The sequence below is a fragment of the Topomyia yanbarensis genome, chromosome 2, assembly GCF_030247195.1.
Source record: "Topomyia yanbarensis strain Yona2022 chromosome 2, ASM3024719v1, whole genome shotgun sequence".
Classification (NCBI taxonomy): Eukaryota; Metazoa; Arthropoda; class Insecta; order Diptera; family Culicidae; genus Topomyia; species Topomyia yanbarensis.
Window position 1 is genome coordinate 324,857,283 of NC_080671.1, and position 26,581 is coordinate 324,883,863.

At 37.9% G+C, this 26,581-nt stretch overlaps 1 protein-coding gene across 6 annotated transcripts in view; it reads left to right on the forward strand.

Moving 5' to 3' along the window:
* Positions 1-26,581, forward strand: part of LOC131683794 (tyrosine-protein phosphatase 10D) — a 109,558-nt gene that overhangs the window by 63,194 nt on the left and 19,783 nt on the right. For 4 of the 6 annotated variants that reach the window (XM_058966105.1, XM_058966109.1, XM_058966110.1 and 1 more), the window contains exons 2-5: positions 12,118-12,643; positions 13,092-13,136; positions 13,307-14,407; positions 26,113-26,544. In XM_058966105.1, the coding sequence (XP_058822088.1) occupies positions 12,118-12,643; positions 13,092-13,136; positions 13,307-14,407; positions 26,113-26,544 (2,104 nt within the window). Of the gene's footprint in view, positions 1-12,093; positions 12,644-13,091; positions 13,137-13,306; positions 14,408-26,112; positions 26,545-26,581 lie in introns of those variants that run through there. The other 2 variants (XM_058966107.1, XM_058966111.1) reach the window with 2 other exon arrangements.

Sequence of the window (26,581 nt, forward strand, 5' to 3'; positions counted from 1 at the left end):
ATATAAATTTTATTCATATGATTTCAAGACAGCTAGACCATTCAAGGCTGTCTTGAAAGGGCTACACACTAACCCAGCCCAAACTTGTTCAGTAATTTCATTTGACGACTTGCTCAGTAAAGTGATATTTTTAAGGAGCCGTCAGCAAATTGTTTAAAAATTTGCGGAATAGTTTTCATTTTTTAGCGGTTTTCGAATAATTTACTGAAACCCGGAATATTTTTCACTGAATTTATCAGCTCTTCTGTTTTCTTCGGTACATAAACATTATCCAGTAAAATACTGACTGATTGTTCGGCAAAATTGTACCAACGTTACCGAACCTCGTCAAAATCTTACAAAACAGGTACAGCAAATCATCTGTCAAGTCGCCATTTTCAGAGGAAACTGCTGACTGACCAGTGTTTTTTGACGTTTGGATAGAACGGATTGCGGAGAGTTCGGTACCAAATTGTTTTACTGAATTGATTACCGAACGGTTTGCTGTTCAAAAACCTAGCAAAATTTTACTGTACCCAGTAATTTAAATTAATTGTGTACCACAAGGTCAAAGTTTGGATGAAATATCCAACGAATTAAAAAAATTACTTGACTTTTCTCCTTCACAAGTTATTATTATGAAGAGAAAGGCTAGCGGCGATAACACGCCAGTACGCTCTGGAATTATCCAGGAGCTTTATTTAATTCATTTTAACCGTAATGAGGTTAATAATTTGAAAGTATTTGAAAAAGCACGTTTTATGTTCCACGTGCGAGTAAAGTGGGAACATTATAGACGACATGGGGGCAGAATTCAAAATCTGACCCAGTGTCGTAAATGCCAAGGCTTTGGGCACGGCACAAAAAATTGTCATTTGGATTCCAAATGTATGATCTGTGGTGAAAAATCGCACACGAAAGATACTTGTCCGGTGAAAAAAACCACAAAAAGTTCCAAATGCGCTAAATGTAGCGAAAACCATAAATCGAATTTCTGGGGTTGTCCTGTTCGAGAAAAAAATATAAATTCTCGTTCTAGACAATAAAAACAACAAATAAAAAATGTACCTACTTCTTCAGGTACACTTCAAGAAAACACGTCCACACGTGTTAATCCGATTCAAAATAGATTAGCAACATCTTCTACCTCCGTCACACCATTTTACAATGGTGTGCCATCTTATGCTTCAGTGGCAGGTAGCAAGGCCAAAATAACGGCTACCGTTACCACGCCCACAAACTCGTTTGCACCCAACGCTTCCTTTAGTCCAATGGATCTAGGTAGCGTAACGGAAGACAAATTAAAATACCTGCAGGACTCTATGTTACCTATGATGATTGCCATGTTAAATTCTACCTCCATGTTTGAAGCTTTTCACGGGGGATGGTAATTTGCTAACAAAATTCTAATGAAATTAAAGTTTAACAATGACTTTAAATAATCATTTAAATATATTAAATTGGAATGCTCGTTCATTAAAAAAGTGCGAAGATGAATTTTTCAACTTCTTGAGGATACATAATGTGCATATAGCCGTTGTGACCGAAACTTTTTTAAAACCAAATATTAAATTGAAGAGTAACTCTAATTTTGTTATTCATCGATTTGATCGAATTGTTGGATTCGGCGGAGGAATCGCAATAGCGGTTAATCGCAGGATCAAACATTCTGTTACGTCGTCTCTTGACACCAAGGTGATCGAGAGTTTGGGTATCGAAGTTGAAACTGATCTTGGTATCATTTTTATTGCTGCAGCCTATTTGCCTTTTCAGTGCACTGGCGAGCAAATTAATTTCTTGAAAGGAGACTTACAGAAACTTACAAGAAATCGGTCGAAATTCTTCATAATCGGTGATTTTAACGCCAAACACCGAGCCTGGAATAATGCTCAAAGCAATTCCAACGGTAAGCTACTTTTTAATGATTGCTCTGCTGGTTATTATTCAATTTTGTTCCCGAATGGTCCTACGTGCTATTCGTCTGTAAGGAATCCATCAACAATTGATTTAGTTTTGACAGATCAAAGTCACCTTTGTAGCGAATTGATTACACATGCTGACTTTGATTCTGATCATCTTCCAGTAACTTTTTCACTTTCTCAAGAAGCTGTTTCCAATCCCATTAGCTTAGTGTTCAATTATCACAAAGCGAATTGGGAAAGGTACAAAATTTATATTGAGAATAATTTTAAGCATGACCTTGATTTACAAAATAAAGCTGACATTGATACGGCATTACAAAATTTAAATGATTCTATAGTTGATGCTAGAAATTTATCAGTACCAACAACACAGAAAAAATTTAATACTCCTATTATTGACGACGACCTTCAACTTCTGATTCGCTTGAAGAATGTTCGAAGACGTCAATATCAACGTTCTCGTGATCCTGCTATGAAATGTATCTATCAGGTTCTACAAAAAGAAATTAAGCATAGATTCACACTCTTAAGAAATGAAAATTTCGCGAAAGAGGTTGAACAAATCAAGCCAAATTCTAAACCTTTCTGGAAACTTTCTAAGGTTCTTAAGAAACCTCAGAAACCAATTCCAGCCTTGAAGGAAGATGACCACATACTTCTTACAAACGAAGAAAAAGCTCAAAAACTTGCTCAGCAGTTTGAAAGCATCCATAATTTTAATCTCAACGTTATGAGTCCTATTGAAACCGAAATTACAAAAATATGAAAACGTTTCAAATCAAGTATTGTCTCTAGACAATATTGTTGAAACAAACTATGATGAGATAAAATCCATCATGAAAAGTTAAAAAATATGAAAGCTCCAGGTTATGATGGAATTTTCAACATTCTTCTTAAAAACCTTCCCGAAATCACCATGAGGTACTTGGTCAAAATATTCAACAAATGTTTTGAATTAGCATACTTCCCTGAAAGATGGAAAAATGCCAAGATTATTCCTATTTTGAAGCCAGATAAAAACCCAGCAGAAGCATCTAGCTATCGACCAATTAGTTTACTCTCTTCTATTAGTAAATTATTTGAAAAAATCATCCTAACTAGAATGGTGTCACATTTCAATGAGAATTCTATTTTTCTTCCTGAGCAGTTTGGATTTCGTATTGGACATTCAACTACTCATCAACTTGTGAGAGTAACTAACATGATAAAGGCAAATATCTCAGAGGGCTATTCCACTGGAGTTGCTCTTCTAGACATCGAAAAAGCTTTCGACAGTGTTTGGCACAAAGGTTTAATTGCCAAAATGTGGGATTTCAATTTTCCAATTTACAGAATAAAGATAATTAAAAATTATCTTACTAACCGTACCCTACAGGTTTCTTATCAGAATTGTAAATCTAATAAGCTACCCGTTAAAGCAGGAGTCCCTCAAGGATCAAGCGTCGCACCAATACTATACAATATTTTGACCAGGGTTGTTAATCGATAATTAATCGTCATCGTCGATAACGTTAACCACCCGTCAACGTAATCGGAAACTCCGTTAACGATAATGTATCGTCGCCTTCATCGTCATCGTCGATAATTGTATCGTCGTTTTCATCGTCATCGTCGGTTCATCGGTTATCGCGATACATTTTGCGTTACTTTCCCGTTTATTGGGGTTGAAGTTGGTGCGGTTAACTTTCAATTGTTTAGAAATAAATAACTATTGAAGGACATGTTGTTGGCAGTTGAAAATCAATAGTTTTGGACATTTTCTATGCACAGGGGGGGGGGGGTTGTGTTTAAATGGAATTTTTTGGCAACTTTTCAGGAGAGTTTTATATTGAAGAGAAAGTTATTGGCAGTTGACAATCAATAGTTTTGGACATTTTCAATACACAGGGGTTTCGACGATGTGTCAAAATGGAGTTTTTCAACTTTTGAGGAATGTTTGTTATATTGAAGAAGTTATTGGTAAGCGAAAATCAACAGTTTTGGGCATTTTCAATGTACCGTCGGTGCATCAAAATAGAATTTTTTTTCAACTTTTCGCGAACTTTTTATATTGAAGGGCAGGTTGTTGGCAGTTGAAAATCGATAGTTTTGGACATTTTCAATTCACTCGAGGATCCAAATTGGCAAAAAGGTGAAAGAAATTCTTTGAACCACGAAAAACATTTTTAGTTATAGTGTCTTCAGCAAAGTTTAATTATATTTTTTGCATTTAAAAAGTATTAGTTGGGTGATTAATCCCTCTAAAGCTGAGAAGAAAGTTTTTGCTTATGTTTATGAAAATAAAAAAAAACTTTCTTTGGCAAAGTTGTTGAGAATATCTTTAGCATTAACTTCGCTGAAGAGACTATGCGTCTATCTGTCGATTTTAATTTACATTTGTGGACATTTTTTTGATATACCCCTGAAAATTGCTTTTTTCAAAATACTTTTCCTGGTAATTTTGTAGAATTTCTAAATGTTCCAAGATGTTGTTCAGCATAAGAAAATACAGAATTTTTGTAATGTAAGTTTATTTGTATCTCTTACAACTTAGAAGTTATCGAATGTTTTAGTGCCCAAAAAGCGATATTTTGGTACGGAAGCCGCAAATTTACGCAGACGAATACCAATACGAATCTGTAAAACAAACACTATCAAAATCGTTTGGTGGTCTCTAGCTTACGTTCAAGTCAAATTCGAGTAAATTCCTTCTTTAGCATATTTTTCTTATCTTAGAGATGCAAAATATACAAAAATAATAATACTGTACTGTAAGACCTCCTTAAGGGAATTTTTTACTAAATGATCAGAACGGTTTATGAGGCTTTGTCGAGGAACTAAAGAAGAATATTTTAACCGCTCCGGTTTATTAAAAAGAAAGAAAAAATATATGTTAGTCCAGACGTTTACGTTTCGACTTCGTCTCTTCAGAACCAGAAAAAATATGTGCCGATTTTGTCAATGTCATCGTTTTATCAGCCTATAATTCGCTAAGGGGCTGATAAAACGGGTCTTCACTGTATTCAAAAAACGTTTAAAACTCTATTATGAGGCCGTACACAAATTACACTACATATTTAAGGGTAAAAGAAAGAAGCATGAAGCATCTTGTTACATAGTGTAGAGAAGAAACGGAGGAGGGGGCTAAAAGCTTCCTAACTAGAAAAGGAAATCAAACATTGGAAATATGTATGTATATTCTCCTTTTCAAATCTTCTGGTTTAAATTAAAATTATAATAAAATCTGTCAATCACCACACGACTTAAATGTGTAGTATAATTTGTGAGTGGCCTAATAATAGTGGTTTAGTAGTTTTTTCAATATATGTTTTTGCATGCTAAAAATTACTAATTGCACAATAGCTCAAAATTTGTTTTCTTCATGGTCAAAACAATATTGATCACCTTTTTGCCACTTGGAAACACTGTGCACCTGGGTCTCTTCTGTGCACCAACTTACTCGAAAAGTTAAAAAAATTCAATTTTAACACATCGTCGGACCCTTCTGCGTATTGAAATGTCCAAAATTATTGATTTTCAATTGCCAACAACTTTCCCTTCAACATAATACATTTTCCCGAAAAGTTGAAATAATGTCATTTTGACGCATCGTTAGACCCCGCTGTGCATAGAAAATGTCCAAAACTATTGATTTTCAACTGCCAACAACATGTCCTTCAATAGGTATTTATTTCTAAACAATTGGAAGATAACCGCATTAACTTCAACTCCAATAAACGGGAAAGTAACGCAACTTGTATCGCGATAACAGATGAACCGACGATGACGATGAAAGCGACGATACAATTATCGACGATGACGATGAAGGCGACGATACATTATCGTTAACGGAGTTTCCGATGACGATACATTATCGTTACCGAGTAACGCCGATAAATTATCGTGAAAAATGTATCGCATTAACAACCCTGATTTTGACCTCTGATCTTCCAAATCTACCTACAGGCTGTAAAACGCCACTTTTCTGTAATGATACTAGCATCTCAGTCACTGGTAGGAGTCTTCGTATTATCTGCAGTCGACTGCAACGAAGCTTAAATATTTTCAATGATTACCTGAAAAAATGGAAAATTTCCACTAATGCGGCAAAAACACAATTGATTGTGTTTCCGCATAAGCCAAGAGCTTCTTCTCTTAAACCAAATAATAACCATATTATTAAATTTAATGGTTTGAATTTAACGTGGTCAGATAAAGTAAAATACTTGGGTTTGATTTACGATAAAAAACTCACTTTTAAGGATCACATTGAAGGAATCCAAACAAAATGCAACAAATATATACAATGTTTATACCTTCTTATAAATAGGAATTCTTTGCCTAAAGAACAAACTATTAATTTATAAACAAATATTTAGACCGGCAATGCTATATGCAGTGCCAATCTGGGCAAGTTGTTGTGCTACTAGGAAGAAAACGCTTCAAAGGATTCAGAATTAAATTCTGAAAATGATTTTGAAGCGTCCTCCCTGGTTTAGCACAAATAAGTTGCACAGCTCCCAAACATAGAAACATTAGAAATTATGACGAGCAGTATTATAAGCAACTTCCGCAATCTTCAATTGCAACGATTAGCTCTCTTTAAAGTTTATAAGTTAGTTTATAAGATTTGTTTAGCTCCTTATTCCCAAGACAAGTAGGTTTAAAACATCCTACTGAAAAGAAATACTTAACTGCGGATGCATATTATATCTTAATAATAATTAACCCAATCATGTAAACAATAGGGATGAAAAGTCACCACTTGTGGCTGAACACCCAATATACTAAATTAGAAATGTAATGCAAACAAAACAATATAATCAAATAGAAAATAATAAAAAAGTGGCCTACTCGATAACGCAAACCTGGTCACAAATGCGAACGCCCGCGATCTCGCCAACATTCAAACACCTCGGTAATTAACTGACCGTTTGCATCTAAAAATTAACTAACACGTTCTCAAGCATCAACCCACCGCTCGCGCAATCATGAATCCGTCACGTCCGGAAGTCTCTGCCCTTAATCCTAGCAGCCCAAATTCGTGCCTTCAGTTGGACCGATAGGAATAAAAACTAGACAAGACGTCCACGCACGATCATGGAAGAATACGCGAACATGCGAATTGCAACACGCTTATAAAAATAATGTGTCCACGCGAAGTTACATACATAGTAGCACACGCGACAAAAACGGCAACATACAAACGCTCGAGTCCTTCGAGATCATTCACTCACAACCACACCCACGATTTCGCAAATAGGATAACACCCCGGTGACTAAGCGAACGGTTTAGCACTTATAAATTAACAAACGCGGTCTCAAGTCAAACGTGAACCTCCAAATGCCAGTGTTCGCGCGATCATGAATCGGATTCGTCGGGAAATCCCCTATTCTCAGCCCTAGCAGCATAGGTCCAATGCCTTCAGGTGGACCAATCAAAAAGATGATGTTCATGTACACTAAACTACACGTTCTATGGCGATATAAAAATCGAATTTATACTCATGAAGTCACATACATGCGACAAACAAACATACAAACGCTTGAGCGCTTCGCGACCATCCACGCAACCTACACCCGCGCTCTCGCAGACACGATAACATCCCGGTGATAATATGAACGTCTCAGCACTTATAAACAAACAAACGCGGTCTCAAGCGTGAATCTACAGTCCCCCGCACTCGCGCGATCAGGAATCGGTCACGTCCGGAAATCTCTATCCTCGATTCCAGAAATCTAGGTCCATGCCTTCAATTGAATCAATTAAAAAGAATCTCATATCCGCTGGACATCAGGTTCTATGGCGACATGACCGGAAACTCTAGTGATATGGCGTAACTCACTCCCTGTCCGAATGTGATCCGTACACCGAAAACTAAATATTAGAACGACGGTCCGCGTGGCACATACACACGAAGTCACATACACGCGAACACACGCGACAAACACGTCAATAAACGAAGGCTTAAGCTCTTCGTGATCATCTCCGCACACCTACGTTCGCGATCGCGCAAACTTTATATCACTCCGGTAACAATGTGAACATTTTAGTACATACGATGTTACAAACGCGGTCTCAAACGTAAACCCGCAAAAGCGCGTGATTATGAATCGGCCACGTCCGGAAATCTTTACCCTCCATTCTAGCAACTTAGGTCCATACATTCAGTTATACCAATCAAAAAATAAAGCTCATATCCACTAGACAACACGCCCCATGGCGACATGACTGGGAACTCTAGTGATAAGGAAGAACCCACTTTGTTCAAAATCTGAACCGCGCACGAAAAATTAAGTATCAGATTCACGATCGGCGCGATAATTCTAGAACGCACGCGAATATGGAATATTGAAAACTCGAAGTTACATACACGTTAGCACACGCGACATACACACGCACACGCGATCGAACACATTACCGTACAAATGATCAAGACCTTCGCGATGATACACGCGATCACGAAGTCCCTACACCCGCACATACCTGAACCGTACAATAAATATGACATTCGGAATCACGGCCCGCTACAATTGACCTAAAGCAGTGTTTTAGTGGGCGCCATTGCCTGTCTCGTCTGCTATTGTAGTGTGTGTGATTCTGACAGGGAGCACTTCCGTGCACCTAGCTCTATAGCTCCAGTAGGACAACTCTAGAAAAAAATGTAACTAACTATGCAAACAAAAGACATAGAAACTTTAACGCTTCGGCAAAAATGTGCATATAGAAAGGTCTTAAAAACCTATAGAACAAAGTATTTGCAAGAAATTAACACATAAAGAGATATTGATAGAAACCCAATTTTTGAAGATCCACCCTACCTTAAATATTTCAAAATTCATTATACATGAACCAGTAGAGATACCCACAAAGTTTCTTGAAAAAAGTTGCTTCAATTTGATTGATATATTACTTTGTAGAACATTATGTAGCTGAATTTTACATATCGAAAAAGTTGATACTTTGAACACCTTAACCACAAGGACCACGCTAATTCAACTAATATAAAAAATCGACTAGAAAGTTTTAAGAAAGATTGTCGAATATCTAAAATCAACGGTTTGGGCGCAAACAGTTTTGTCTTCCTAAATACAGATTTGGGACCGTCTCCATGAGCACCCCCGGATTTAGTTGATATTTGTGCAAGTTTCAATGGACCTTAAAATATTTTCAAACTATGTATTTCGTTTTTCAAAACTACAAAATTCAATTTAAAATATAGAATAAATGCTATGAGCAATAGACCTCGCGTTTCAACAGAGTTTAAAATGACTTCATAATTCAAAATGTTCAAACAACTTCAACGATCCTTACCTCAGCTATCTACGTAATTTCTACGATAAGTATATTGAGTCCAAAACAAAAATCAGTTAAATGGACGAAATTAAGACATTTACCTCTTTGATCAGTTAATCGAAAAATAGCGTGAACCTGATCGTATATATAAATAAGGAAAAACGAGGTCAAAATGTTGGTAATGATATAACAACTAGGCGATACATTTATGACAGATTTCAAACCGTACTGAAAATGCAGCTTACTTGCAGTTTCTTTCCTTCCCTGGCTCTCAATGCAACGAAATTTTTCCTCCTTGTGCACCTGCTTCAACAATTCGTTAACTTTAGGAGGTTCATTAATATTTGATGTTTCATAACTATAATATGCCCATTTAGTTAGCTCATATGTTTTGATTTTTTTTGTAGCTGTAATTGACGAACAAATCTGCTACAGCATCGAATACAATTCCAACCACAAGCTCCCAATTTGAAGGAAAGCATCTTATACAATAAATTCGCCCAATCCGATCACTGATAAACACACGATAGGTAATGCACATGACCGGGTTGTCATGCTCTGACGCCAGCCGGGCCCACATCCATCTCCCCGCGCACGCGACTGTATAGTACATATTCAACTTAACATCTTTGGGCAATCGCGCCATATTGCATCTTTCCGCCAAAGAAAAGGAAACAACAGCGATGCGTTGATGAGTGTTTTTGTCTGTTTCTGTTTTGTTTCGATGCCTCTGGTTAATTTGATGCACGCGAAGCACATAAGATAGGAGAAGTAGTAAGTGAAAAAAACGGAAAATAAAAAACAGAAAAATCGAAACCATCCTTAGCTCACTTTCACTCTATAATATTGCATCAATTCGCATCGATTTCCAATAGTTTGCGTCGGTAGCGGCAAAAATTTGCGTTTTACTAAATATCTGCTTCAAACCATTTCACTTTCATTTGAGAAATAATCACTATCGAAAATTCCAAACCGATTTATGCACTTTCAATAGGAGTTCATAACAGTATGTTAACTGATGTGAAAACAAAATTGATTCTTTAAATATATGAACTTCAACAACACTTATTTCTCATCTAACATACAAGATGCAGTCCAACACATTTTGTTAGCTCCGTACGTTATTGCTGGTACTGGTATTTAATGATAGGTATATAGTAAGATCAGTATCGACAGTGTATAAGGAAAATTATATCGTATCTATCTTCTACAGTCGTTAACCTCATTAGGCAAGTTCTTCATGCGAGATTGCCAATCAGTTTCGTGTATATCGTCGACACGTAAATGAGCTTGAAGAACTTTCGCTTCCTGTCGTCTATGCCTCGACTCGAATTCAGTATCGGTGCTTTTTGAGTGGCCAGGCACTGTGCATATTTTGAGTTAGTTTTCCTGCTTCTAATTATTGTAAACTAATATGTTGATGTTTATATGATTATTTATTATTATTATTAAACAGTGTTCATTCCTTAAATTACAGAGCAGTAGATATAAGAAAACTAGATCGCTCATACATCGTCATTCATTTGATAAGGTTCTGTTTGATGTCTAGACAGAAAACGAAAACTGCACTGAGCATCAAAAATCGTATTCGTGATATAGTTCACAGAACAAGAGACCGCGAATCAGTCACACTTTTGTGGTCTAGTTCATATTATCACGTTACTCCGAGTGAAAAGAAACCGATAGTAACCAAAAAATGACAGATTGCAATAAGGTGAAAAGAAATTACGAATACCATGATAAAACTCCTGATATCATGAACAAAAAAATAGTGACTAAGATTCTAAAATCATGAACATAAACAAGCATAAATCTCTACTCGTGACTAAAATATCACGATAACATGAATAGAAATTATGAAAATCATAACAAAGTCCTGAAATCATGAACATGAATCACATTACTCATGATTAAAATATCAAAAATCGTGAAAGATTCTGAAATCATGGACTCTCTCTCTCATGACTACAATATTGCAATAACGTCAATGGAAATTACGAAAATTGTGACTATGATCCTGAAATCATGAACATAAATCCAGCTAGTCTGACAGAAAAATCCGATAGTAAGCTCACGATTAAAATATCGCGATAACGTGATGAGAAACCATAAAAATGGCGAATAAGCTCCTGAAATTATGAACATCATTTGACTGTCGGCTGTGTATTCCCAAATTATGAACAATAATCATAAAAAAACTACTGTTCCAGGGAACAACAACAGTAACCGAACCACACATAGTTTCTTGAAGTTAGTTTCATGATTTATTATTCATAATTTTAGGAACTTGGTCGCGGTTTTCGTAAATCGTTCAATTCACGAAATCGTGATCTTTTTTTGTGAATTCATGAACGGATTTTTCCGTTACGTTGAATATGTTGACGAAGTGATACTAAGCATTTTAAAAATTCGTTTGAATCGAAACTATCCTTGCAAAAGCGCTGAGGTGGATAATTCACGCAAAATTTACGAGTGAAAATTTCCTTAAAAATTACCAATTTAGACAGTTTAAGCATGTTAATAGCTCAAATTTCATATGCACAATTTTCTATAATTTATATTGTTATTGATGGCTTTTGTTGAATTTTCTGAGTTTCTGAACAAAATTACTTTTATAATCGATAATTGGAAAGACATTATAACGAGACACTGAAACAACATTAGAGTGAAAAATTGGCTGACCAAAATGTTGATATGAATAACAACATTTTAAACTTGCAGTAGTCGAATTTTAATACAGAATATTGATATATCGTAAAGTTATGCAATATTGAATCAAGGGTTTCTGAGAGCAAATTACAATTGTCCATTTTACACCAGTTCATATTCATAGTGTATAATATAATAAAATTCACAGTCATTTCCCTTTTCTTAAATCTGCATACAATTTTTTTATTAAAGAATACCCAATAATGAATGCTTTCAATATCTTTGTTTCAGATTTGTCGAAGTGCCGACCTTGTGATAGAAATACCCGGAAATCTCGGTCTCGATGATTCATACTACCGCCTCGATTACTACCCACCGGTGGGTAACCCGGCGCCAAACGCTACGATTGCATCGCGAGACGTTGGCGACGAGATACAGTTCTCCAACGGACAACCCGGTACGAGGTATAACTTTTGGCTGTATTACACCAACTCGACGCACCACGATTGGCTCACGTGGACTGTGTCGATTACGACAGCCCCGGATCCACCCTCCAATCTGTCCGTTGCGGTACGGTCGGGTAAAAGTGCTATCATAAGCTGGAGTCCGCCATCGCAGGGTAACTACTCAGCATTTAAGCTGAAAATCCTTGGGCTGTCCGACAATTTTGCCACCAATCAAACTGTCGTCGTCGAGGACAATCAATTCCAGCATGTGTTGAGAGATCTGACACCGGGTGCCACATATCAGGTGCAAGCGTACACCGTTTTCGATGGCAAAGAATCGGTTGCGTATACAAGCCGAAATTTCACAACAAGTAAGTCTTTTTTTTGCAACCATTAATTTATTGGGTCAAAATTTAATAACTAACCCAGTTTCGCTGTGGTGAAAGGATTAACCGGCTTAAGCTTTAACCTAGTATTCGTGGCTAAATCAAGTTGACGTTGTAGAGCGGAATGGGACAATTACAGCGTCATGCGTGGGATGGAGACTAAATCAACACAAGATGAGCCGTACAACAAACCTCTTGAAGTGTCAGCACTCGGCAGGCGGATGTGTCAATTGAATAGCATAAACACAAATTTGTTTGTATCATACAAACTCATACCGCATCACAATTTCAATGGACAATGGCTAACAAATTTACTCAGTCGCATTTTCTGTTTCTTTCTTTCTCTTCCTAATTCGTACCGGGTAAATGTATTGCTCACGCTAACACTAACCAATAATTTAAAAAACACAATACGGGGACAACTTTCACGTAGAACGCTATCGCCATAAAGATCTGTTGGAAATAAAGATCCTGCGAGGTAATGCTAGTAGCTATTTATTCTGCATGCTTTTAGTTGAAATCCCCATCCCCTCATATACAGCATATGAAGCTGTGTGTAGACTAATTAATCATACTAATACACCGTGGAATTTTTTATACTTGCTACATATTTTAATTTGCATATTTTTCTTAATCCTCTTCTGACAGAACCCAACACCCCGGGGAAGTTCATCGTATGGTTCCGCAATGAAACTACGCTACTGGTGCTATGGCAACCGCCGTATCCAGCAGGGATTTATACCCATTACAAAGTATCTATCGAACCACCGGATGCATTGGGCAGTGTTTTATACGTACAAAAAGAAGGTGAGCCCCCAGGCCCAGCTCAGGCGGCATTCAAAGGGCTGGTCCCTGGTCGTGCATATAATATCTCCGTGCAGACGATGTCCGAGGACGAAATTTCGCTACCCACAACTGCCCAGTACCGAACGGTACCGCTTCGACCAATGAACGTTACGTTTGACAAAAAAGCGGTTACCGAGAACTCATTCAAGGTTTTATGGGAAGCTCCAAAAGGTATTAGCGAATTCGATAAGTATCAGGTATCCATATCGGCCACTCGGCGCCAACAAGCAGTTCAACGCAACGATAATGAAAACATGGCATCGTTGGAATTTAAAGACAATCTAGACCCCGGCAAGACTTACCAAGTCGTTGTAAAAACTGTCTCCGGCAAAGTAACCTCATGGCCGGCCACCGGAGAGGTCACACTAAAGCCATTACCAGTTAAGAATCTCTACACCTTCACTGATAGCAAAACGGGCATTATTACTATATCGTGGGCTCCAGACGATGCCAGTGCTCAAGACGAGTACAAGATAAGCTACCACGAGCTGGAAACGAACAATGGAGATGCCAGCACAATGAACACGGACAAAACCACATTCGCACTGGAATCGCTATTACCAGGGCGAAATTATTCTGTCACTGTACAGGCCATCTCGAAGAAGATGGAATCCAATGAAACGGTCATATTTGTTGTAACCAGACCGTCATCACCGATAATTGAGGACTTGAAATCGATCCGCGAGGGATTGAATATTAGCTGGAAGAGTGACGTCAACTCGCGACAGGAGAAATACGAAGTCACCTACACCCGCAACGATACCAACGATGGAAAAACAGTACTTACCACCGAATCTAGACTAGTGTTTACAAATCTATACCCAGGAGCCGGATACGAGGTGAAGGTGTTTGCCGTTAGTCACGGACTGAGGAGCGAGCCCCATTCCTATTTCCAGGCGGTCTGTGAGTATATAACTTTTCAGAACTCGAATAATACTGTGACTCTCCTTGTTGTAAATTTGAACGTGTGGCAACGTGCAGCATGTTAATTTGAGCTTAACTTTTGACGTAGGACTACGTCTTTGTTTTCGATATAGGGGTGCACGTTGCAAATTCTACAAAAATGGTATGTAACGAAAAGTGGTCCAATTTTAAACGCATATTATTCAGCCATCTCACAATAAATTTTCAAATTTTTTGCGCATGTCGCCCCGAAATACTTCTAAGAATAGATTCCGATAGATAAACCCAAAGATTTTTGATATCATGGCATTAAAAATTTAAATAATGAGCAACCTAGTCAAAATATCGCGCATTTACACACATAGGATAGCGCTTCCCTAGTCCAGCACGACACATTTGTGTACCTAGCGCGCTGCGCTTCTATGAATGACGTCATCATCGACTATTTAAACGGACGGATTTCGCCAGAGCAGCTCAGTTGCCTGTTGAGCGTCAGACGAAGCAGATCACTGTGTTGTGTGTTTTCACAGCCAGTGCAGCTGAGTTAGAAGTCCGTTACACTGCCTGTGGAGGTACGCTACCCAGTGAATGCGACTGTGCTTGCCGTTCAAACACTATGCTATCTTTTGTGTTGTGCTCCGAAAGTTTAATATTTACGTTCGATCAATTCATTGATTAATTTCCCCTTCACGTGATTCATTTTCACTCAGCCTATAGTATTTTGATTCTATGAATAGGTACATACTACAAAGCCTATTTATGAATGAATACACTGCCAGTTGAAAAACCGTTGCAAAAACGCATCTTGTCCGTATATAAAATTGTTTTCGATTCTTGTATATTTATAGTTTCGATATATGATAGCGAATGCAGTGAGATTTGTATGCGTACTTTAGGAAAGTTACTATAATGGCAAAATATAACTAGAATACTTGGTCTATACATGAAATGTGATTATATTGTCTAAAATTTGATTTTTCTTCACTGGTCCGGGTTTTTTGCCACACACAATCGAAAAGTTTTTACAAGCCAATCTTACGCTATAAAGATTTAGTTCCAGATATTAGTTCGGTCACAGTTTTCTGTCTTCTTTCTTCAGATCTTCTTAAATAAGTTTAATCGGATTCGATCACCTACTACAAATGAAATGACCTGATAACCAAGAAGGTTTGGTTCAATAAGTTATATTCGATGTGGATTAGTTGTGATTAAACCATACGAAAGAAATATATTTGATTTATTATTACTATAAATGTACTAAGAAAATAAATATTTTACATTAAGTAGTATAGTCCTACGTCTACAGCTCGTGCAACCCCATAGGGCTGCCCCTTCTAGTTTTTTGAACATTTCTCAGAACACTGCTAAATCAATTTATAAATTAGCTTTACAAACCATATCGTCGCTGTTGTGCTATCTTATGACAAACGCCATTTTGGGGCTAACAGAGTTAGATATGCCACATTACTTGTCTGAAAAATCTCTACAAAGTGGCGTTTTCAGAATTTTGAAATTCTTCTTGGTTACTAAGATATAGCGAGAAACATGCTGAGAAATTGTGAGTTTTTTGCTTCAAATCGTTGTATCTTGGGATTCGCTCAAGTTATATTGAAGTTTTAGATATTTTTATATGTAAAAATATGTGAGGAACGCAATGGCATAAAATTTTTTGAAAGAAAAATACACGAGTTGCGAGAAAAACACAGTTTAAGTTTTAAATTGGAAATACAGAATATTTGGCAACACTGTAACCAAAAGTTACAATTTTTTTTTAAATTCCCTGATTCATTTCCTTCAAAATGCATCTAACCAATTGTTTATAGATCAAATTAAACCAAAGATATGAATAAAAATTAAAAATTGATGATTTTTTTCTATGAAAAATTTTCCATGCACGATTATGACACGTCATACAAATTTTGTCATCAATACACGTCTATGACACGTGTGAGCGCGACTTTTGTTTACATTCATAGTGAAAACTCGCAACATAGTCAACCAATCTTCGTAATATTTGAGAGATTAATACAGAATAGATAGAAGCATCTATTGTCTTCTTTGGATTGTTTATACCATTTATAAGTTTCAAGATATTCAATCTCAAACTTTAAAAATCGTTTTTCTCGAAATGTGCTAAATGGCGCTTGTCATAAGATAGCACAACAGCGACGATATGTCAAATATGAGCTTTTCCCTACATCTCTAGTTCACACGCAAGAGTTTAAAAGTTTCTATACTGAAATATATGGAAAATCGGAAATAAATAAACAAAATTGTATAAAAACTACCACGGTTTCTCTGTATACCTCAAAACACCAAATGGTGCAGTTTTTTTTAAACAAACAACTTTGTTGAAAGTTGCATGATGATTGGAGACTACCGGACAATGTTATTTCATTTCGAAGATCACAAGAGTTTTAGTAAATGTCCTATTCCTATGCGAGAACGAGAGGCAGCATATAACTCTATACTAGAATATCATTTTACCACAAAGATGGATCAATTTGCAGTCTTCTGAAATGTTGATCCTTCCATTAGACGATGCTGGGATTTTTTACTGAAATTGTTTCAATTGCCGATATTTCAAATATTTGTACATAAAAACTTAAACTTCTTGTGAGTTAACCAGAAGCTTTCGAACAAGTTTGTATTCGGAATGCGATTTCTGGAGCCAATTACCATTCGATTGAGTGGGGTTCCGAAAAAAGTCAATTTTTGTGCCGGTCTAATGTTCATAATGAATTTTACATAGGGGAGCTCAGGGCTAGCTGGCGGTGTCTACAATTTTCATTTCTTATTCTTTTGATTTAGGCAAAATAGAACAAGAGACATAAAAGAACAGACCGTTGGTTACATCTCAGAATTTTATCTGTGTTTGATAAATTGTCTTATAGTTAATAGATAGAAAAATGTAACGAGGAAATCCTGTCAACTTACACCGGCTTCAGGGTAATTTGGCAGAATGCATGCAACAAATTGGGCTTCACCAGGAAAATAAATTTTCCTCAGGAGTCCTTGAATGTATTTTTAAAATAACTGTACATCACTCGATTCTTGTCTTTATTGTACAGGATCACTACTCAGGTATTTTGACTTCGACACGTACTCCAGGTTCAAAAGCAAATTTGCGAAATTCTTCGAACTAAATACCGAAGTAAATGCCTCTTGTATTGACGTGATACACAACAAAAAAGAATATCTTTTCACACACTATCAAAAAATATAACTCTCGAGGAACAGTTTGAAACTTAAATAACACAAAATGTTTGAAATTAGTATAATTTGCCTAGAACACTCGAAAATATAATATTGTTTTCAAGTTCTACATAACAAAATGTAAGGCAACATAACCGCATCGTAGAATGTATTTCACATTACATTGAGAGACAGCACCTTATGTCTAATACAAACAAAGACAAAGGATTCCGACAACTTACAACAACCAGAGTGGCCAACCCTACGAATTTTGCCGTAGATCTACGGATTTTTAACCTTTCCACGGATCTACGGATTAACTCGTGAAATCTATGGATTTTAATGAATTTTTTAGATGTCTACGGAAATTTAGCAAGAATAGTTTTTCGAATTTTCACTCGAACTTCTATCATGTCCGCCCTATAATTATTGCACTGCCTCGCGCTCAATATTGATAAGCTCTTCATGGTTTACGTTAACACCCATCACGTATAATTTGCTTGCTGTACCGTTTTGAAACTAAAACTAATCGAAGAAATACTCGTTCATTTGGAGCACAGACCAGCGCAAAGTTGCAAAGTGCACAATGTAACGATTTCTTCGCGAAGACAAATGGTCAATGCTGTTGCGATCCGTCTTGAGCCAATACCTGGACTGCATTGAATTTCTGAACTCCATGCTACCGATTGCTACTCAACAGATTATTCTAATCGGAAAAGTTCTAATTGGTATTACTGGCCAGTATACTAACGAAAAGATGAAACATATTTTGGTATATTTTGTGAAACCAGAAAATCCACTTTAAATTTATGCGATGTAAAATCTCAATGATGTAAATTTTGTATTGTGATTTTAAGCCTTTTCGAAGAATTTGTCAGAAAATCTTTTTGAGCTATCCATGTAAATAAGAACCAGATTTCTATTCCAGAATAAGGTGTTCTACAGTCTGGAATATTTAGTGCCAATAAATGCAAAAAACTGAAAATTTAGCGCGACGAAACGAACTGTGTTGGATATTCAATATAGCACCTTCGATACAGATATGAACCAATGGCACCAATACTGACCAGTTAATTCATAGATATATGTGCTGTCAATTGCTTCTTATGAGGCAAGTTCTGGCAATTTTCAGGAATACAGCAACTCGTTATCAGTTTGTGAATTTCAAGCCAGTGTACGATTCAGTGCAGCAAAACGAAATGTGGTAGCCGGTAATGCATGAACGTATTCGAATGGCGCTGGATGGATCAAACTCAAGCGGCAAAATAGCCAACGAGACATCCGACTCGTTTCTGGCGTTAGCTGGATTGAAGCTAGACTGCACTGAAGTTGCACAAAACATTCTCTTTACATATCGCTGATACTTCCAGATGCTCTGTACGAGCATGGGGCGTGGTCGTTGAAGAAGATAAGAGTATTTTGTCGAAAATGAGTTATCTGTTCGATTGTATTATGAATCACCACTGAATCACAATACACAAATAAAGTTTCCAGGTTTGTTTAGAAAATATCGAAAAACAAAAAATGGTTGTTCTATCCATAAGGCTCAATGAAAATATTAATCTTGAACATCGTTTTTCTCGACTTGCCGTTTTTCAACATGGAAATCTTATGCTTTTATGAGCAGTACATTAGAGTGACAAAAAAACGACCCCATCGAGCCAACCCTGAGTCGATTTCTAGTCCCACCAGGAATTACAGAGTCCAAATTTGAATGTTTAGATGAATTTTAATACACAACATAAGTTATATTTTAACAAGACTATTTTAGTTCTTCATGTTACCACATAGAGGACGCCAACACTGACTTTTCAATGGAGAGAATTAGAGATTAGGTGTCTTCTACAAAGTTGCAGAGCGAGCCTTTCCAGTAATTCTTGTTAGGGACGTTTCGATATTAAAATACATCGATTCATAGAATCGATACTGGTATCGAATGCAAGTACTGATACTTTCGATATAATCGTAGTCGTAGTATCGATACTTGAAAGTATCGCCATTCGATTCCGCACTTTTACCACAGACTAACAGACATAACACTATGAGGAAATTCCCACAAAAATATCGATCCGGCAATTTTCCCAGAACACTAGCTCCACTCATTTGCCAAACACTCATTTGCTGATGGGTTACCCCTCAGGTTTGGGAACAATTTTTCACTAGTGGTCTATCCACCATCTGCTTGTTCATAGGTCAGTGGCGCCATAATTTCAAATGTGGGCACAGTCCCAACTACAAATATATTTAAAATGACCGTTAAAGCGGACGAAGCATTGTTTTCGAGTGTTATGTCTGTTAGTCTGTGCTTTTACAGTAGCTTAATTCCCTGAATTAGGTAATCTGCAAACCGTTGTTTGGAAATTCAGTAGTGGGTTTTGTCAGTTAACGTTTTGCTCTGCTCCTGCGAACAAAAAAAAACCCGTTCGACAAATATATTTTATTGATCTGATTCGTTTGATGTTGGATCCAGTCGACGATTATGTCAGACGTCGAATGTCAGAAAAGATAAACAATAAATAATTTGGCTGATCAGAAAGTCTCATGGACTGTCAAATAATGGGCATCGATTTTTTCATCAAATGCGATTGGTGCTCCAATTATTGTAGCAACCAGGGATGTCAAAGGTACTGGTAAACTACATTTTTTTTCGGTATATTTACATTTGCACAAGCTGTACAGCCCGCTACAGCGACGCATCACTACAGCTCTTGCCTGAACGGTAGCCAAACCGAGTACCTTTCCCCGTAGAGCAGTAGAATACATTTTTGTTTTGCTGCTGTACTCCGGACTGCTCGATGAGAGTGTGGCGTAGTATAGTTTGTTCTCTCGCTTTGTACACTTTTCTCTGTGTAGTCAAAGGGAAAGGCCCGCACACGAAAGCGTTGATGCCGGTCGTGGCGTAAACGAACCGCATTTATTGTCGTCGTTTGTTATTGAAAATATTGAATAGATTAAAAATATTAAAAAGTGTAAAATAAGGAAAGAGAAGCTGTACCGCTCGCGTCTGGTGGCTGTACTGGGGGCAGTATTTCTTTGTCATGTTACTGCTTTGCTTCCACACTGCCGTACAGCGCTGGGCGTACTGCAATAGCGAACGACAGCAGCGTCAAAAGAGAAACGAGAATGTAGGCAGAAAAATTACAGCCGCAGAAAAGGTAGGCATTTTGCATCCTTGGTAGCAACTCAAATGTAACAACCGATTCCGCAATGGTTTAGCCTGAATAGGTAATCACATTTCACTCGGAAATAATTCCAAACTCGTTCATAATTCCGAATCGAATACTTCCAACTACTGGTTCTTTCGATTCTTTTCGATATCGTGAAGATTGTATCAATATCAGTAAAGTATCGTGATTGAAGTATCGATACCAAAAAATCGAGCATCGGAAACAGAAGTATCGATTCCGTACTAGTATCGAAAATATCGCAACGTCCCTAATTCTTGTGAGCGTGTCCATATTCTATTTCTCTTTCTTTAAAAGATAGTATTGGCGCCCTCTATGCCGTGAAATATGGAAACAAAATTTTGTGATTAATAGATGACCTATATTATGTACTAAAATACTACCAAACATACTATTCAGATAAACCCAAGCATTATTTCTCAAAAAAAAGTCCGCGGGAGTCGACTACCAATTCATCACCGTGTGCTGTTAAGCGTCATGCAAAACTGACTCAGGCATCACTTAATCAAAAGTTTAATAACTTCTCCTAAGGACGTTGGATTGATTAGTGGTTTTCGACAAAGTTGTAGGCTATAAAATTATGTCTTATTTTCATTTGCAGTGATAAACTGATGCATACACACCTAGAAAAAATAGTGTAAATTTACGTCTCCTGACCATGACATATACGAGCATCAAAAATGACTTAGTTTTACGTTTGATTTTAATTTTACATGAGGTTTAATTTCGTAAATCATGTAAAATTACTCCAGATACAGCGTTTGTTCTGAATGGTAGGAAGTGTAATTTTATGTCATTGCGCATGTAAAGTATATGTAGCATGTAAAATTAAACGGAACACGGTAATGTTTCGTCATTTCGTGAATTACTAGTTGTTGAATTGTGTCATGTTTGCAATTACGTCAACGATAAAATTCAGATTTTTTTGTTGTGTACAATGTCGCCTAGCGCTAGCTAGGCTAGTAGTTTTTCTCCATGTAAATTGTTGAAAAATCCTATACAAACTTCATGTAAGTTGGTCCAGTAGCTAAACTTGTCCGATATGGATCTGCGAAGGAATCTATTCCCTCGTTTTAGTGAGATATAAAACTTCCAGCTTTAGTGCGATTTTCTCTGATAATTGTTGAAGATGAATCAGACAGAGAGCTGAATGAGACGGCTGCAAATGTTTTCTAGCTACCGATATCGGGCTCTTTAGCTCCCAAATTTCGTAACTTGAACACGTAAGCTCCCCCGCGTACGTGTAACTTCTTTGAGATGAGTAGTCTGTCTCCCAGTTTTATAACGATCTACCCGGGTAGTTACTGGCGACGAATTTACCCCACTCCAACGGAGAGATCCTAAAAAATTTACACAGATACCGATTTCCGTTTTCTCCTACTTTATGCAACTTGTTCGTGTTGTTTCCTGATACCTGTTGTTGCCGACTCGCTGTTTGACCCTGATTAGCTGCTGTTACTAACTCGCTGTTCGACCCCGACTGTTTTGCTCACAACTGTCGCTAATGTCAAAATCTGTAGCTGAAGAGAACCGATTCGGAGATGTCGGACAACTGGACTTACATCACCGGTTTATTTACGGCTGAGGTTAACTGGGAAGATTTCTTCACCAACTTAGCACTTACACGTTCATATTCTCCTGCTGGTTTGTAGTGCTATCTTGCTGTCCGTTTCGCCACTTTCTCTAGAGTTCGGACAGTATTAGTATTAGTACTCTACTGACGACATTTAATGTGCCCTCGCCTCGACGCGTGTCAACAACGATACTCTTAACGTTGAACGAAGGCCTACGAACCTAAGACAAACGAGCACTACATGTACCAGTGTCCCGACATTTACACATTCCGTGCAGAAGTGTGACGCAGCGTTTCCGAACTAATGTATTCTGTGAAACAATCATGATTAGACAGGAACCGCATTTGGTGGGATGTTACTTCTCCATACTTTCTGTTCACCACGATCGAGGGTACTGATTTAAATCTGTGAGTCCACCAACTATTTGATCGTCGAGTCACCTCTCAGCATTATCAGTATTCCCCTGATCTCCTTCCACTTATAGCATTCGCTATTCTCTACTAGCAGAATGACGATAGGGATCATTCCAGTGATAACGCAAACTTCCGCTGTGTGTCCAGCGCCGAAACATGCAGGACCTCCACACGTCATTATCAAGGATGATATACTAGCCAGGAGACACTACTCCTGGCACTACTTGACCGAGCATTGTTCGGTATAATTCTTGCTAATGCGTTCATAGTTTTTACCACCTTCTCGCAGGTATAGTCGACGTGAGTGTTGAAATTCAGTCAGTCATCAATCATCATACTCAGTTGCTTGAGTTCAGCGCGCTACGAAACTATAGCAGGTTCCATGAAAGTGATTTCTGACATTGCGGTTGCAGCAACGTTTTGCGATGGGCTAATTGCAATTTCGCTCCTTGTAGAAAATCTCCAATAATACCGAACACCATCATCGCCAACATTTTAAGCGTCTCTCCCAGTACTGTTATGACAATATCGTCCGGGGATCCATACGCCCTTCGGCATACTAAGCATTAGTATGCCGTTGTACAGCCCATTCCAGAAGAGATCTAAGATAAAATCTTGTGAGACATCTGGCGTGAATGAAACCTAGGACTAGGGACCAATTTTGTAGGTGATTTAAGGGCTTCCCAGCTCACGTTAATGACATTTACCATTATCGCAGCGCAAAATATCGATTTCCATTCTCTTGTTTCCTCTTGTTTCATCGCCGTTTCGTTTTTTTGTACTGTTCAACGATATCCCTTTCCGGAATTCCAACTTTGACAATTTCTGACCACTCTCCGTAATTGTTGTCTACGTGTTCAGTATAATCCTCTCCCAGTATATCCAAGAAACATATTAATTCATGCGACGAAGAATCCTCAAAAGGCTTTGGATTTGGCATAGAACTAGCTTATGTCTCTTCCATCCATCACGGAAGTAATCCTCGTTGAGAAATTTCCAGAACCTTCCTAAATCTATCCGGTAACATCTAGATTATAACTTTCTAAGCAACGTTGGGGATTCCTTTCTACACCTTTAAACACTTTTTCACTGTTACGAATTCTTCGTTGAAGTCTTTTGTCGGAAATATCAATTTTTTGCTGCTCTAACTCACCGCACGTTTCAATTGGCCATATCGTTGGCCATGCTCCGTACAGGTCCATTCAACGATAACAATCAGGCCACCGTTACAGAGGTGTTATGAGCATCTGGTCTTCGCCATCGTCACACGATATGCATAATCCCACAGGTTTGTCAAAGTTTTGGCAGAGATAGCTTTCACAGAGGATGCCGAGTACGTCGTTCGACTAATAAGCAGAGCGCCGCCTGTTTCTTGGCTCCAGTTTTATTGACATGGCGATGCCACATGCCCTCAATAACGTTTCTGTTTGCACTGCCGTATTCCGGTCAGAAGAATCGCTCTTTGCACAAATTGCTTCCTACTCTATATTAGTTTCCGTTGTCGACTACCACAACCATTGCAGTGCAGAGCCGCAATGATTGTAATTTAATTGCAATACCTTTATTATTTGTGGCTCTATATTCTTTCTGTATACTGGGTATATTAAGCCTTGTCTTGTAATCCTTTCCGCTCTGATTTCTGCAGAACGTACACTTCGATCGCTTCGTTCAGTTTCTTGCAATGCGTCATTTCTCCCCGCATTGCTAAACATATCAGATTTGTCTGCGTACCGCCGTCCTCCTCCGGGTTATCTTTAATGCATCACCCAGATTACATTGTTCATTCATTCTCAGCTCGTCTTCTGTTGTGATCTCGTCAAGATTCCTACGTTCAACCAGTGTCTCATGGGAAAGATAAACGCCCTCCTAATGGCTAAGTTTTTAACCTTTCCTCAGGTCGAAAAGCATCTAGCCTTTTTGAGTGCGGCAGATTTCCAGAACATTCTTTCCTAACTGCGTTAATTCCGGAACGATACTTACTTTCTAGAAGAGTTCAGCATATCACTCTTTCCTTACCTCGACGATAAATTCATCGCCTTTAATTTTTTTTCCAATGAGGTCTGGGTTTATCCTTCCTTTATTTAAATTCACTACTTCTTGCTTGCCCCATCTTCGTCTTCTTGATCGTTCTTTGGGGTTTTCTTCTATTCTTTCTCTCCAAGCGTTTCCTTTTTTCCTCCCAAAATTGCAGGTCTTCCTCTAACACTGCTTTCTCGGTGGCCTCATAGCCTGATGCTATTGAATTTCATACAGATCGGACTTATGGTACCGGAAATATGGGCTGAATTCTTCATTATCATGGTCTTTAATTTACTTGGGTCCCCATGTTTTAGGAATGGATACTTAATTAAAAAAAATTGTTAAAGACAGGGTTTTATGCACAGGAATTTCTACCGTATTTTGAACCGAATTTTTTTTTTCGCAGGGATCTCTCCAAACTCAAATTAAAGGTTCTGCTGCTTCTTAAATAATAGAAACTGTTACAAAATAACATCGGTTTTTTTTTCAAAAAATAAAATAAAAATAACATTTCTCCCATCTGAAGCATCTTACGTGGAATTGTTTCCGGCCGGATTTTTTGCGTGCTGAATTTTGAAAATCCGTGACGTTTTCCGCAGTGAAGTTTAAGTTAGCTGTATACCTCGAGTATTTGATACCTTATTTCGGTACGGGATTTTGTAAGAGATGATGATCACAGCGAATTTTCCGCCGAGAGCAGAATTTTTGTTTTAACAGTTTGGAGAGATTTCAGCGGATTTTTTTTATCAAAATCCTGCACCAAATTCCGCGCTAAGTTCCCGATACGCCCCAAAATCTGTGAAATTTTCGCGGTATGAGTTTACACTTGAAACTTGATTTTTTGTGGAGACTTGCTTCCATCACGGAAAAAGAAATTCATCTCCTATTTGTAATACTTGGGGACCACAATTCCGCATTCAGATTTCTCAAGTACGGTAGGTACTATACCGTAAACACTCCTACATTCTCACACCGTTTTCGATGGGAGTGCACCGGTGTAGTGGGGTGCACTGGTTTTGCACTTTGTAGCAGAAGTGCCAATGGAACATACCCAGTTTTCTGAACTTCTGCTAGAAAGTACAAAAATAGTGCAGAACTACACCGGTACGCATCAATCGAAAATCCCTTCAGTGAACGTTGTGAACAGTGTGCTATAATTATCCTTCGTAAAGACACTAAATAATAAGTTGCTGAAGAAAATTTTTCATACTCTTAAACGATCGTTACTTCGGCTGCACACATGTTGCTGGACATATTACTTTACTTATGTACTTTCGGTATGTTTGACTCTAACAGTCATATTTTCCCTCTACCCTCAGATCCCAACCCACCGCGTGATATGACAATCGAAAAGGTAACAAGCAACTCTGTGTTAGTACGCTGGAAACCACCGGAGCGCTCCGAGTTCACAGAATACTCCATTCGATATCGCACAGAAAGCGAAAAACAATGGATTAGATTACCCTCGGTGAAGGTAACGGAAGCAGACGTTACGGATATGACACCGGGCGAAAAATATACCATCCAGGTGAACACCGTAAGCTATGGAGTCGAATCTCCCAATCCACAGCAAGTCAACCAAACTGTACGTCCGAATCCTGTTTCCAACATTGCACCACTGGTCGACTCGAACAACATTACCTTGGAGTGGCCTCGTCCAGAGGGTCGAGTAGAAACGTATATTATCCATTGGTGGCCCACGGAATTTCCCGATCAAATTTATAGCAATAATGTATCAGAAACCAGTACCAGTAAGTATTTCATTGTTAAAAATTCAATGCAATTCGA